This window comes from Paramisgurnus dabryanus, chromosome 2 (genome assembly GCF_030506205.2).
Source record: "Paramisgurnus dabryanus chromosome 2, PD_genome_1.1, whole genome shotgun sequence".
NCBI lineage: Eukaryota > Metazoa > Chordata > Actinopteri > Cypriniformes > Cobitidae > Paramisgurnus > Paramisgurnus dabryanus.
The window spans coordinates 55,617,438-55,633,219 of record NC_133338.1 but is presented as its reverse complement, the minus strand read 5'-3'; the positions used below and the strand labels follow the sequence as shown (position 1 = coordinate 55,633,219).

Here is a 15,782-nt window from a genome sequence, read left to right as displayed (position 1 = left end):
AGGCGCCGAGCTACATGGTGGCCAGGGGGGGCACGGCCACTATAACTTTTAAATTTTCCAGGACAAAATTCAAACACTGGTTCAAAGCAGATATTTTTGGACAGTAATGGTTCTTACTTTTCCTCTGAACAGAGTCCATTCAGGAGCACAACCACCCGCTGGCACAGTGGTTGGAGACATGGTGGTGTTGACAAAATTTGCACTTCTTTTACAGATCGAGGCTAACGAATGACCACAATTAACATCATTCCAGTGTCCTACAGAAATATACATGTTATCCAACAGATCATGTGTTCTTTTACAAAGACATTAGACAAGACATACAGTATACTATATACAGTCTTGTTCAAAATAATAGCAGTACAATGTGACTAACCAGAATAATCAAGGTTTTTAGTATATTTTTTATTGCTACGTGGCAAACAAGTTACCAGTAGGTTCAGTAGATTCTCAGAAAACAAACAAGACCCAGCATTCATGATATGCACGCTCTTAAGGCTGTGCAATTGGGCAATTAGTTGAAAGGGGTGTGTTCAAAAAAATAGCTGTGTCTACCTTTGACTGTACAAACTCAAAACTATTTTGTACAAACATTTTTTTTTCTGGGATTTAGCAATCCTGTGAATCACTAAACTAATATTTAGTTGTATGACCACAGTTTTTTAAAACTGCTTGACATCTGTGTGGCATGGAGTCAACCAACTTGTGGCACCTCTCAGCTGTTATTCCACTCCATGATTCTTTAACAACATTCCACAATTCATTCACATTTCTTGGTTTTGCTTCAGAAACAGCATTTTTGATATCACCCCACAAGTTCTCAATTGGATTAAGGTCTGGAGATTGGGCTGGCCACTCCATAACATTAATTTTGTTGGTTTGGAACCAAGACTTTGCCCGTTTACTAGTGTGTTTTGGGTCATTGTCTTGTTGAAACAACCATTTCAAGGGCATGTCCTCTTCAGCATAGGGCAACATGACCTCTTCAAGTATTTTAACATATGCAAACTGATCCATGATCCCTGGTATGCGATAAATAGGCCCAACACCATAGTAGGAGAAACATGCCCATATCATGCTCCATGCTTCATTGTCTTCACTGTGTACTGTGGCTTGAATTCAGAGTTTGGGGGTCGTCTCACAAACTGCCTGTGGCCCTTGGACCCAAAAAGAACAATTTTACTCTCATCAGTCCACAAAATGTTCCTCCATTTCTCTTTAGGCCAGTTGATGTGTTCTTTGGCAAATTGTAACCTCTTCTGCACATGCCTTTTTTAACAGAGGGACTTTGCGGGGGATTCTTGAAAATAGATTAGCTTCACACAGACGTCTTCTAACTGTCACAGTACTTACAGGTAACTCCAGACTGTCTTTGATCATCCTGGAGGTGATCATTGGCTGAGCCTTTGCCATTCTGGTTATTCTTCTATCCATTTTGATGGTTGTCTTCCGTTTTCTTCCACGTCTCTCTGGTTTTGCTCTCCATTTTAAGGCATTGGAGATCATTTTAGCTGAACAGCCTATCATTTTTTGCACCTCTTTATAGGTTTTCCCCTCTCCAATCAACTTTTTAATCAAAGTACGCTGTTCTTCTGAACAATGTCTTGACCGACCCATTTTCCTCAGCTTTCAAATGCATGTTCAACAAGTGTTGGCTTCATCCTTAAATAGGGGCCACCTGATTCACACCTGTTTCTTCACAAAATTGATGACCTCAGTGATTGAATGCCACACTGCTATTTTTTTGAACACACCCCTTTCAACTAATTCAACTAATTGCCCAATTGCACAGCCTTAAGAGCGTGCATATCATGAATGCTGGGTCTCATTTGTTTTCTGAGAATCTACTGAACCTACTGGTAACTTGTTTGCCACGTAGCAATAAAAAAATATACTAAAAACCTTGATTATTCTGGTTAGTCACATTGTACTGCTATTATTTTGAACAAGACTGTATGTGTCATATAATCTTGCTGTACTATAACAAGCTTCTGAAATATCGAACCTAATGGTAAAAATGAATTCATTAATGCAAATTTGAAAACTTCCTCCAAGGTCAACCTTAATTTAATCGGAATCAACAGATTATAATCTAGATGTGATGTCTCTGAAGCAAGTTTGAATGTTTAGTGGATGTTGTTCTTTATGTATTTGCTATATAATATACAGCTGTAATGAGAAATCCTTACCTGTGCTTTTCAAAATGGTCACACAGTTCTCATCATTGTTGGAGAAATTTGGTTCATTTGGCAGCCATGCAGTGAATACAACAGGTGAACCGTCCACCCAACTACAAACAGACACACAAAAAAAAAACACACAAGTGTTTTATTAAATTAACTTCTCCTCTTACAAATTCCATGGGTGGTCACTGTTACCCAATAACTAATATTATCACCAGAATAGCTTTTATCCATCATAATGATTGTAAAGGGGACATATCAAGAAAATCTGACATTTTTCATGTTTATGTGTTATAATTGGGTCCCCAGTGCTTCTATCAACCAAGAAAATGTGAAATAAAAACAGTAACTAGTAAACATTAACAGTTTTAGTAAACCATTCTCTGCAAGCAGGTGAAAAATAGGTACTAGAAATTTGGCTCCCTTGTGAGAGAGAGAGATAGAGAGGGGGAGAGGGAGAGAGACTTTTGACTTTTAAAAACTCTTTAATAAATGAATAAACATTAAAAAAACAACAAAAAACAAATTATTACAATCTATTACCAATTAAATTCCAGATTCCCTGATTCACTTATAATCACCAATGCTTCTCCATAGCCCCATCTTCATTCAAAATACAGAATATTATTTGTATGCCAATAGTAATAGTAATTCAATGATCACTCTTGACTTCACCAAAGACTTAAATAGGGTTACCAAATTTACATCATCACCAGAATTTTTACACTGATGTGTCTTATAAATTGCAAGCTTAGCTTGCCCTATCAAAAAGTTGGCAGGTGTACACTGTTGCTGCTGAGACCTCTTATACCGGCAACCCATTATAAATAGTGTATTGGTATAAGGGATACCCAATTTTACAATAATATTCCATAACAATTCAAACAATGAGCAAAGTCGAGAACACTCACAAAACATATGGAAAATAGTGTCATGTAAATTACAAAAGGGACATATTGGTAAAACAGTCTCATTAAACTTTGAAATAAAAGAGTTTGAGGCAACAATACAGTTCAGTAACCTCCGCTGAAGGTCCCCACTTCTCTTAGAGATAGGAGGTTTATACAACAGACTTCAAGATGGACATATCCCATCAGGAATAGATAAAAAAGAACTCAATTTAGTATCTGGTCTTTGCTTTAATTGTCCCAGATGTATAGATTTGACACAAATATGATATAACATTTTTTTCCCCCCAATGCAATAAAACACCAAATCCCCATAACCTTTCAGCAAGTTTATCTGACTTGTATCATCCTCATATTCACAATCTTTTAAAACCACCTTAAACTCAGGAAACTCAGTCTGAGGAACAAAACCATTCAGAAAACCATTATTAATGAAAGAAGTCAGCATCGGAGGGAAAGAGGCCTTAAAATCCCCAATTAATCTCTCCATAATTCTGACTGAAGTTACCCCAACTTTTTCCACAAGTTCATGTATAGTTCTCCATTGGCCTTTCTTTAAATCAATTAAATCCACAACTTTGGTGATACCAGCATTCAGAAATTTGTTAATTAAAGATGGTGACACATTAGATATTTTAGACATTTCAAAAAGGGGATTAAAAAAAAGAGGTTCTGCAATACCATAATGCTCATCCTCTTGCCTTAACAGTTTAAAACAATCCCATGATTTAATCACTGATATATAAGAACTGAAGGGCAAACAATGAATCTTCTCCACAAAGGATTTCTGCATTAAGAACAACTGCTTATCAAGACCAATTCCTCCAATATTCTTAAGTATAAGTATCCCAAAATCAACCCAAGGCACTTCATCTGAACAATATAGAAGTTTTTGCAGTGTATGCAACCTCATTGACAAAATTTTGGATTCCAGATGTATTAACCCCTGCCCTCCCTCTGCAAGAGGAAAATAGAGGACACCTGGAGGAAGCCAATGGCAACCATCCAAAAAAACTAATGCTTTTTGAACTCCAATTAGTAATTCTTTAGGATGAACTAAAACAGTACATTTGTGCCATATCATCGAATCTGCCAAGTTGTTAATGACCGAACATCTCCCTCTATACGATAGTTGTGGAAGAATCCATCTCCACTTCTGGATTCTACAAATCACTCGATCAAAAAGCCCTTCCCAGTTCTTATCTGTATAGCTTTTAGTCCCAAAGTAAAGACCAAGGACTTTAAAGCCATCTCTGGTCCATCTACATTGCTGCGGCAACTGAGGAGGTCCTATACCCTGCCAGTCTCCCAAAAGCAAAGATGCACATTTCTGCCAGTTAATTCTCGCAGATGAAGTTCCGAAATTGATCTTAAGAAGAGATCAAGCTTCTAATGTCTTCAGAACCATTTATAACTACTGTTACATCATCTGCGTATGCTGTAAGTGTAACTGGATCAAGACTGGGGGAACTGGGGACATTAATGCCACATAATTGCCTTCTGAGTAAAACTAAGAGAGGCTCAATAGAAATTGCATACAAAAGACCTGAAAGAGGGCACCCTTGCCTTATTCCCCTGCTTACAGAGAAAGGCCTAGTTAAGGAGCCATTAAGGCTTAACATGCTGTAAATTTCCTTGTATAACAATTTAATGAGAGAAACAAAATAAGGACCAAAACCAAAGGCTTCCAGGGTCTTAAATAAATACTGATGGTCCACCCTGTCAAACGCCTTTTCCTGATCCAGTGATAAAAATCCAATGTCCAAATTGTGCATTTTTGCAACCGTAATAATATCTCTCAACAAAAAGAGATTATCAAAAATGGACCTTTTGGGAACACAGAATGTTTGGTCTTTATGAATAACAGATTCCATATATTTTTTAAGTCCATTAGTCAATACTTTCGATAAGATCTTAAAATCGGCACAGATTAATGATACCGGGCGCCAATTGTTTAGACACCTAAGATCACCCTTTTTCGGGATCAGTGTCAGAATTGCCCTTCAACAACTCAAAGGGAGAGTTCCTTTATATCAATGCATTCACGAAAAACATAATATATGTCTTGTCCAATTAGTTTCCAGAAGGACTTGAAAAATTCTGCAGAAAGACCATCCAGCCCAGGTGATTTCCCTGAACACATCTCCTGAACAGCTTGTGAAAGCTCGTTGAATGATAAAGGACTGTCTAAGCCATCTCTCTCCTCTTTAGATAGTTTAGGTAGATCACATAAAAAGTAATCCGCAATTGCTATGTCACATTCTTCAGAACAGTATAAATCCTCATAAAAGGAAAAGCATAACGTTGAATTTCCTTTTGGTCAGTTGTAACTCCACCACCAGGAATTTTCAATTGATGAAACATCTTCTGTTCCCTTGACTTTTTTTTCAAGTCCAAAAAAGAAAACTGTAGGAGCATCCATGTCATTCAGCTGGGCAAACCTGGTCCTTAGCAGGGCAATTTTCCCTCGTTCCTCCAGTAAGTTCTTTAAAAGAAGCTCAATAAGAGTCAATAGAAGTTGAATTATTGTGGGTACAGTCACTGCTTTGTCCAAGAATAGCTTGTTCAAGAGATTTCATTTTTTCTTTAAGGACTCTAGTACTATGTGCAGTGTATTGTTGGCAAAAGGACTTAATTTGCACTTTACCGATGTCCCACCGTTGATTTAAAAACTGAAATTTACATCTCTCCTCTTCTCCAAGCTTTCCAGAAAAGATTAAAAGAGTGAATAAAGGTGCAGTCTTGCAATAACCTATTGTTAAAGTGCCAATGTGATTTTAAAATTCTAGGAAAAGAGACAGAAACTACAAAGACAAATAGTGATGATCCGACAGAAACGATGGCGAAATCAAGCTTTTAAAAAATCTACTCCTATTGCCTTTCTCAACATAAAAATGATCAAGCCTGGCCCCTGACAAATGATTAGAATTGGCTTTTAACCACGTGTACTGTTTAACCCCAGGAAAGGCCTCTCTCCACAAATCTACTAAATTATGGTCATTTATTAAACTTTCATATTTTAAACTCTCAGCAGAAGATGGCTGAGGCTCATCATGATTCCTATCCAAATCCGTATTAACAGTACAATTGAAATCACCACCAAGCACAGGGATTTTCCATGAGGACACTGAGATAAAGCATCAGAAAGTATTCCAATAAACTCAATACGTTCCTGACCAACATTTGGAGCATACACATTAAAAAAGGAAAAATGTCCATCACCCAAGGCAATTTCAGCTCTCATAATGCGACCAGGCATCACCTCCATCAAATCTGGTTGATTATTGATACATGGGGAAGAAAGGATGGCAACACCTGTGGCCGGTTGCATAAACATAGCCATGACTTTAAGACTGCGTCTTAAGAATGATTCTGACTAACTAGCAATTAGTTAGGGCTAATAAGTCTTATTATTTGGATTTAAATTAGACCAATCTACCTTTCTATGTAACATGCTTAAAACAGTTATGATCAGTCTTGAAGAAAAAAATTCATGACTAAGTTTTATGCAACCGGCCCCTGCACTGAGGTTTGTTCCATGACTTAACAAAACCCTAGCCTGGTCCAACCAGACTCTCGTACATTCATTTCATTTGTACAGAGAGTCTGGCCACGGTCCACTGGAAAGCGTTACTTCCATTAAGGAGGGTCCATTGTTGAAGTTTAAAACTATTGGATCTGCCCAGAGGCACTCAGGATCTGCCAAAGCCAATCGCTAACGTGTGGTCGTGACGTATATCATGCACCGAAACCGGACGGAAACAACAAGTCAGAATAATCAGACAAACAAAACTTAGCAAACCTGGTTCTTGCTCCGGCTTTAACTTCTGTATATTCAGCAGTTTTGCAACAACGGACCGAATAGCTTTTCTCACGTCTTTCTCCGCTGCTATTACTGAACTACAACTCAAACTGACGCGCGACCTCAACGTCATCGTTCTTAGCCACCCCCATCTGTTCGCTGATTGGTCCTGCAGATTTTTGCAGGAGAAAATGAAACTCTATAGAGAAATCCCAGACGTACTGCTGAAGGGAAATGAAAATTAAGCGGAAGCACGTAGGAGGGCGGAGCCAGGCTAACAAAACCCTGCCTTTCCAATCACTAATCCATTGTGCCTGATTTTGCTGATCTGTATGCGTTTACTGTAATAAAATCACATCTGCTTTCTTAAACCGCAAGTAATCAAATAAAGCAGATCTATTTTCTGCATCCCGACAACCGTTAATATTAAATGTACCTATGTTTAAGGTTGACATAGGGAAAGAAAGGAAAAGGCAAACAACAACTCCTAAAATCACCCTATTTTTAATCATTGCCTATTAATATTACTTATGACAGTTTTTTTTTCTTTTTTTAACAGCACTCATGTGTTTCTTGAGTCTATACCGTTTTGGCTGAGAAAGCTCCTCAATTGAGGCCTTTCTCATAACCATAACACAAGAATCAACAAAAAGTTGCAAATTAGAGAAATATTTCTCCAACTTTGGCCTTCGCTGATTAAAAGTAATGTCAAGAAAATCATTAATTTGTTTTACTGTATAATAAAGTACCTTCATTAGAGAGTTGTTATTCCTGCAGAGCTTCCTTGAGAACTAACATTTGTGAAATAATCTCCAATATCAGATCCCTCACTATCGCATCTAGAGACTGAGTCTCACTTCTCTCTGTGAGCTGCTCCACGTCACCCTGTGACAGGTCAGCAGCTGTGTGCGAGTCCTGTGGCTCACCGGCTCCCGCGAGCTCACCCAGATCCACTGGGTGCTCTGCGTTGCTGGTTCCCGCAGCGACGGTCTCCGCATCACCGCAAGCCTCACTGATGACATCATCACATTCACTTGCGATCTCTGAACGTTTTTCTAACCCCTCAGCATGTCTGTTTTTTGTGTGCTCTTTTGAATATTCTTCACCTTTAGACAAAGAATCAGCCTGCTGATCGGTTTTATTACCAACATCTTCATTGACATTTTCCGAAGTAGAAGCTATTGGCTCCGCGGATACATTAAGTTCCGTTTCTTTTTGTTTAGCCATCTTAGGACATTTTTGTTTTGTGTGACCAAAACCCCCAAAAGAAAAGCATTTCATTGAATCTGTGCTGATAAAAATTGTGTGATCTTTACCTGATAAATTTAATTTCACAGAAACATCCAAGGTTTGAAATTCAACATTCAAAATTATGAAGGTTTGCCGTCTAAAAGACATGACGTGTTTCAAATCAGGATTTTTAACACCAAGGGGAATCATTTTAATCGGCATCAGTATTTTTCCATAGCGACCAAGTAAACGCTCAAGCGATTCATTAGAAATAAAAAGGAGGCACATTGGAAAGAGTTACCTTTTTAGAAGGACTGGACAACGGTAAAACAGGCAAAAACGTGTCGCCAACAGATAAGCCCAATTCTACTAGATGATGAACCATAGACTCTTCTTTCACAAACACAACTACAGCTTTATTCATTCTAGATGCTGACAGCATGTTTCGAGCACCTATTTAACTGCTAATAGCAGTTAAACAGTCTTCAACTGTAATAGATTCATCTGGTAAACATTTACAGCCGTTCTGGGAGGTTAAAGTAGCAAATCCCTCAGAATCAGCCGACATTCTCTCACCCCCTAACAGCTAATTAGGATTACTACAAACTATTAAAGAAATATGAAAGAAGAAAAGAGAAAAACTCACTCAGAAAGCCGCTACAAACACTCACGCGCTTCCCCCATCACTCCGCACATGCGCTCAGAGGGGGGGGGGGAGAGAGAGAGAGAGAGAGAGAGAGAGGGGGGGGTCTGACCATTTTTTTTTTAGAACAAAACACCTTACAACTTTTAAAAAATCATAAACAATTCATATTAAAATTGATTTTAGAAATTCAAAAACAGCTGTCCTTCATCAACAACACATACAACATCATCAACACACCATAACTCACTAAAACCCATTTAATTTTTAACAAGATTTGTAATATGCAAATGTAATCTTCAATCTACTAATTACCAATTTCTTAAACATCATTCCAGCATCAGTACTAGACAGACTTCAACCTTGATTTTTCCTGGTCTTCCAAATTGCCAGTTTTTTTGTACTTGACTCCACCTATAAAAATTTGTTCTGAGACATTTTTATTAAACGCTTCAAATTACCCCCCCCCCCCCCAAAAAAAAAAAACCTTTCAATCACTTCAATCAAAGAAACAAGTGTTCAAAATCCTCATCTTTCCCACAAAACCAACATCCACATTTAACTGCTGGATTTAGGTGTGACACATGTTTGTTTGTGGCTATGAATAATCCTCCATTGTAGATCTGCTGTTCGCTTCTCTACTGGAGGTTTATACATGGTCCTCCACCTGTCCCTCACGAGAAAGTCTGAGTCCAACATACCTGGCCACCTTGAAGCGTTTTGTTTTTAAAGAGCCTTTATGCATCACTTAAAATTTTACATTGTATAATGCTTTTTTATGTTGTTTTAAATAAGTCGAATTCCGGAGTACCAAATGACAAAACTGATCTTTTCAAATCCTCTTCTGGTTCTTCACCAATCGATGCAGATACATTGATGCTTGGGAAATCTGGTTAATTTTCCAACTGAAAACCTTCAGTAATGTTCTTCTTGTAGCTACCTTGTAATGGCACAAGGATCTCTTCCATCAATTTTTCTGTTAATCGTAGAGACTTTAAACCGGTTACTTCCTTGAGGGTCTCTATAAGTATCCACCGGTCCTTATTCAGGAGCTGACCCAGTGTCTTGATTCCATTTTTCTTCAAGCAGTCTGATGACAACAACCTTGTCTGCAACAGTGAATTAGAGAACAACGGTTCTTCTTGCAACCAAATCCCAGGTTCACCAAAGACTCTTTCTACTTTGAAAACAGTTCTCCAAGCATGAATCAATGATTGATAAAATATTGTAGGTCCAGATAAGTTAATATTTTTCAAGTCCATTAAGAACAAATGTCTGTCATACCCAAGACCATCAACTTGCTGTAAAATCCGTTTTGCAGTTTGAACCCATGCCGCATCTTAATGATACAGAAGTATTGCTTGTAGTCTAAAACAGTGGATCCTGCTCAACCAAACCCTGACCTCCCTCGCTCACAGGAAGGTACAGTGTGGCAGCTTGAATCCAATGTTCGCCGCTCCAAAAAAATCCACAAATGTCTTTTGTATTCTGGAGATTAATTCCTCTGGCGGTTCCATTACAGCAAATCTGTGCCATAAAGTAGAGGCGGCCAGTTTGTTTAGAACCAGAACTTTTCCTCTGTACGATATCAGTGGTAATAGCAATTTTCCATTTAAACAATCAGGCAGACACCTTATCCAGCATCCCCTCCCAATTTTTCATTTGGAAAAGTTTATTTCCTAAAAAGACATTTTTAACCCTTCTTGACTCCACAACAATCCACCTGGTAGTTTTGGGGGCCCTAATCCATCCCTACAGTTACCAATAAAGAGCCTTTCGCTTTTTCCCCATTTGACTGTTGCTGATGATGCTTTCTCATATTTTTCAATACTTCTTTTTAAAACCTCTACATCCTCATTCCCAGTAACAAAAAAGTAACATCATCTGCATACGCTGACACAGATATTTTTCTAATTTCACTAGAAAATAAAATTCCATGGAGGTCTCTACGTAACCTGCATAATAACGGTTCAATGGCAAGACTATATAAATGGCCAGACAATGGAATTGTCAGCCTGGTTTTATCCCTTTCAAGACCGCTTTAAATGTCTTAAAGAGATATATGTGATTAACTCTATAAAAGGCCTTCTCCTGGTCAAGTGATAGAACACCCAGATCAGAATTATTACATTGGTTAAACTCAATGACATCTCTTAACAAAAAAATGTGTCCATGATTGTCCTATCCGGTACACAATGGGGCAGTTTCCCGGACAGGGATTAGACTAGTCTTGGACCAAAATAAATGTAAGAGCGGTCCAAACTGAAAACATCTTGCACTGACATCTTGAAATACAGCAGTGCCCTTTGTTTGCCTCAAAATGCACACAAGTAATGTTTTTAGAAAGAGATGTTTGTTAAAATTATATTTCCTAATTAAACTAAGGTCTAGTCCGGTCTTAAGATCATCCATGTCCGGGAAACCACCCCAATATGTTTGGTCAGTGTGAATCAATAGATCCAAACAACATTTCAACCTGTTAGCCAGCACTTTGAAAGTATTTTGTAGTCCATGCACAACAAAGAGACTGGTCTCCAATTTTTAAGAAGACACAAATCTCCCTTTTTTGGAAGCAGTGAAAGGACAGCTCTTCGACAGCTCATTGGAAGTATACTTTCCAACAATACTTCATATAGGTCATATCCTATTATGTTCCAGAAAGACTGATAGAATTCAGCGGGTAGTCCATCTATTCCTGGAGAACGATCGCTAGATAATTGTCTCATTGCCTTTGTGACTTCATGAAAGGTGATTAGTTTATCCAATTTTTTTTTTTTTGTAAGTCACTCAGCAAGTCTGACATATACTCACAATTCTCGGTGGCATACAGATCTGTATAAAAGTTAAAGAAGAAGATGGACCAAAGACCAAGAAGATGGTACAGCTGCTTCTGCAGATTAGTTTTTTTTCTTAAAAAAAAAAATTAATAAAAGAAGGAGCATCCATGTCCTTTATGGAGCAAACTCTTGCCCTTATTAATGCACCCTTAACTTGATCCAAGTTCCTTGTTTTTTTTCCAGCTTTTTGTTCCTTCTGTACATTATCGCAATTGCTTCTATTAATACAGGTATTTTCCAGAACTAGAATTTCTCTTTGAAGTTTTTAAATTGCTGTATGTAACATACTCTTATTTTTGCCTCACCAACCTCCACATAGACTATTATATAAACTTTTTTTTGATTTTCAATTTGTTGTGTTCTTTTATATGTTGCTAATTGATAAATGTTCACTAGATGGAGCTATTATGTTAGATATGAAAGTAGGCAGGCAAGGAGGAAGTTGTTTTTGTGCATGCTGAGAATTTAGAGTAAAGAGACCTGTTTGCCACTGGGTGTGCTCTTGTTTTTTTATGTGAATACACAACACAGTTATCCCAAAAAAAAAACATAAAGGTTTTACAAAAAAGGTGTTAAAAAGAGAACTAATAAAGGTAGGATGAAACTTTTTTTCAAAAGCAGAGGGTCTGTTCTTTCATTTGATATATCGTTTGTTTATATATTTAAGGAAGAAAATTTTATAGAAGGCATTAAACTTTTGTGAAAATCATGAAAAATGCTGGCGCTGGCTGGCAACTTTTTTTAAAACGCTGGCGGGCAAAGAGACATGTTTTTCCCATGTACAATGCCACTTTAAATAAATTACATTAAATAAACATCAATAAGTAAACAAGAATACTCAATATTCTTAAACTCTCTCCCATAATCTCAGGTCATACTCTTTTCCTATTCACAATACCCACACTTCTATTGTTTGGGATGCTTTATTCTGATTGGTCAGTGGAGACATGTTAGTGTTTCACAGATATCAATAATAACAAAACCTCATCTGCGTACTGAGAGTCTTAATAAATGCAGTTTAATAGTTTCAAATAATAAATTTAATGAAATATGCATAAATAATCAAATATATGATTTTCTTACAAATGATCTATATCTCATGTCCAGATATTTACTCATGTGCTGCCAATTAGCTGTACGTACATCCAGATGATTATAATCACAAATAAATACCTTGAATGTGATCCTGATCACTCTTTTGTGTTTTATTCTGTGATACCAACTGGTTTTGCTCAACATTTATTTATTATATAGTTCATATTGTATGCTTATTTGGTATTAGTTTAGCATCCACCCTGTGTTGTTGTCTTTCAAACTCACCTAAATGTTTTGTCCAACTCTAAGGTCATCCCGATGTAGTACTGAGTTTGTGACCCTTTACTTTTGGATATCTAGAAAACAGCACAAGAACACGTGTGTATTTTTATGTAAAGTGTGATTGTACCACACATACATTTACTTATGTTTTATACACATTGAAACATATAATATAAACATGTTGACAGGAATAATATGTAAATTATTTACCTATTAACAGCTTTATATATGTACAGATTTGTACGTATTAATATTTATAAATATTAAATTAAAATTTTAACAAATGAAAACTAGGCGATCTTCTGTTTTTTTGGTTATTCTGTTTGCGCTGTGGGTCGTACATTAGCGGGGGTATGTAGCACACTCTTTCAGTGATATTTAACCGTAATTATAGTAATAATCGCACGTATGAATTGTCCACTTCTGGTCAGTATTGCGATTTTACTCTTTTAAAACGTGTGCAAAAACAGTGTTGATTAATCAGAACAATGTATCGCAGTACCAACAGAAAGACAAATCACATGCAATTATTTTGCTATGATGTATTTTATCACGTACCTTGGCTGATATTTTGACTGAAGAATGTGAGATAGAAAGCATGCATCATGTCAAATGTGTAATACGTATATATTAATACGTATATGTTACTGGACATGTTTTAAAAGAGTGATCTGGATCAATCGCAATACTGACTGGACATGGACGTGCGATTATTACTATCATTACAGTAAAATTTCACTGAAAGAGTGTGTGTCATACCCCCTGGTAATGTACGTCCCACAGCGCAAACAGAATAACAAAAATAAATTCCCTAGTTTTCATTTGTTTTAAATTTTCATTTCTTAAATTACAGTTTAATAAAAGTAAAATTAAGAAAATGAGAGAAAATGCAAATAATCCAGTGATGAAAATGGTTATCCAGAAAATTAAAAAATGTACTTGCATTCACATTGTATGGTACTGCCATTGTACTGAAACCAGCCGTCAGATGTTTTGTTACATTCTATAACGAAGTATTTTATTTATTTAATTTTACCTGCTTCCATAAAAACCTTCTCTCAGTCTGACAATTAATGACAACAAGATCAGCATGATTCTTCTTACAGAAGGCACGAGCATCTTCCATAGGGTGCAGATCAAGATTAATGAAATACTGATTGCCATTGTACTGAATCCAGCCATCAGATGTTTCGTTATATTCTATAGGGAGAGGAAAAAGGACAATGATCCTTAATTTAATGTGATCTATAGCTGCAAAACATTTATTGGCAGTTATTAATAAAAATAATAATATCGTTGAGTTCAGATGCACAAGCCACTAAATGAGCCACCTCTGTACAAAATAAGATCAATTATTGCAATTAAATGCTGTCAACACATACTTAACTCTTTCACCGCCAGCGTTTTTAAAAAAAGTTGCCAGCCAGCGCCAGCGTTTTTCATGATTTTCACCAAAGTTTAATGCCTTCCAGAAAATGTTCTTCTTTAAATATATAAACATACAATATACCAAATGAAAGAACAGACCCTCTGCTTTCAAAAAAAAAAAAAAAAAACGTTTCATCCTACCTTTAGTAGTTCTTTTGCAATCAGCTTTTGAATATGGGTAGGTTTTTGCAAAAACACCATATTTTGAGCAAAAAGCAGAGATAATTCAATTTTTATGACGGACTTTTCATAAAGATCCCATTCAGAGCGATCTTTAAAACAGACACGGACATGCAGCAGCTTGCCATAGGGCAATACTTCCGAAAAATCTAGTCATTGGCGGGGAAGCGTTTTCTCTTAATTGACGAGATATCTCGTCAATGGCGGGGAAAGAGTTAAACAATATCGCTCGAGTAGGAGTGTGATATAGCTCGGCCTACGGCCTCGTGCCTCTGGCCTAATCACAGTCATGATGATATAGAGCTGTATCACACGACTCCGAGAGTGATATTGCTTTTATACAACAGTTCAACGGCACACGTTTAAAAAAAACGAAAACAGGAAAACAACAACGGAGTTATTTTTAAAAACCTCTTTGTTTGGGAACTACTTCTTCTGCCACGGATTTGAAGACCAGAATGACAGGTAACACTTTCGGCTGTTTTGAATCTCATAATAACTCAATGGACGGATTCGCTGTTTTTAAATATTACAATTTCTTGGTCACAAAGTGTAGTTTTAAGATTAGTTAAGTCGAGAATATATATATGTATTATATTCAAATTTGCAGTCGTTAAGTAAAGATAACGCCAGTTTGAACGTCTGCTTAGCAAGATTCGGTACTCGAGATCCAGAGCAATGAGCGGACGTCAGGGTTCACTCGCCCCGCTGACCACCGCCCTATCTGGGCTTCATCTCTGACAGGGATTCACTGGCTCTGATATTCACCCTGATGGTCAAAAATGAGATCAAATCAGCAGTATTTGGTGTCATGAAACTATTACTTGTTTTCTTATTCATATTTGTGGTGTTATTGTTTTGGCGCGAGGTAAAAGTTAATAAAACTATATTTATATAACGTTGCTTTCCCATTTAATCTTAACGCAATACGAGCCCTCGCTTAATATTAGGCTTTGTTCTTGTCAGTACTATATAAAACTGTTTTTCATAAGTGTCACAGATGTTTTTTGCATGCTGCTTATAAATATATCAGTGGCGATATCTCATAACGTGTTTTAATAGTCACGTCACAATAAAATAAATTATTAATTGTCCAATTTAAAAGCTGCAGTGCTTTAATCGTCCACACAATGTGACAATACTCCACTTAAGTTTAAAGTTACATCCAAGAGCGCTGATCTTTGACGGGATAAGTACTTCCGATTGTGATTCACAGACTGATTCACGAGCTAGTGAACTAATGAGACACACGGC

General features: G+C 37.0%; 1 protein-coding gene across 1 annotated transcript in view; it reads right to left on the bottom strand.

The window, feature by feature from the left end:
• Positions 1 to 15,782, bottom strand: part of LOC135743922 (macrophage mannose receptor 1-like) — an 83,159-nt gene that overhangs the window by 36,668 nt on the left and 30,709 nt on the right. Inside the window, exons 17-20 of the mRNA XM_065261826.1 lie at positions 13,957 to 14,120; positions 12,924 to 12,994; positions 2,190 to 2,290; positions 118 to 257 (exon numbers count right to left, since the gene is read on the bottom strand). Of these exons, the coding sequence (XP_065117898.1) occupies positions 118 to 257; positions 2,190 to 2,290; positions 12,924 to 12,994; positions 13,957 to 14,120 (476 nt within the window). The remainder of the gene's footprint in view (positions 1 to 117; positions 258 to 2,189; positions 2,291 to 12,923; positions 12,995 to 13,956; positions 14,121 to 15,782) is intronic.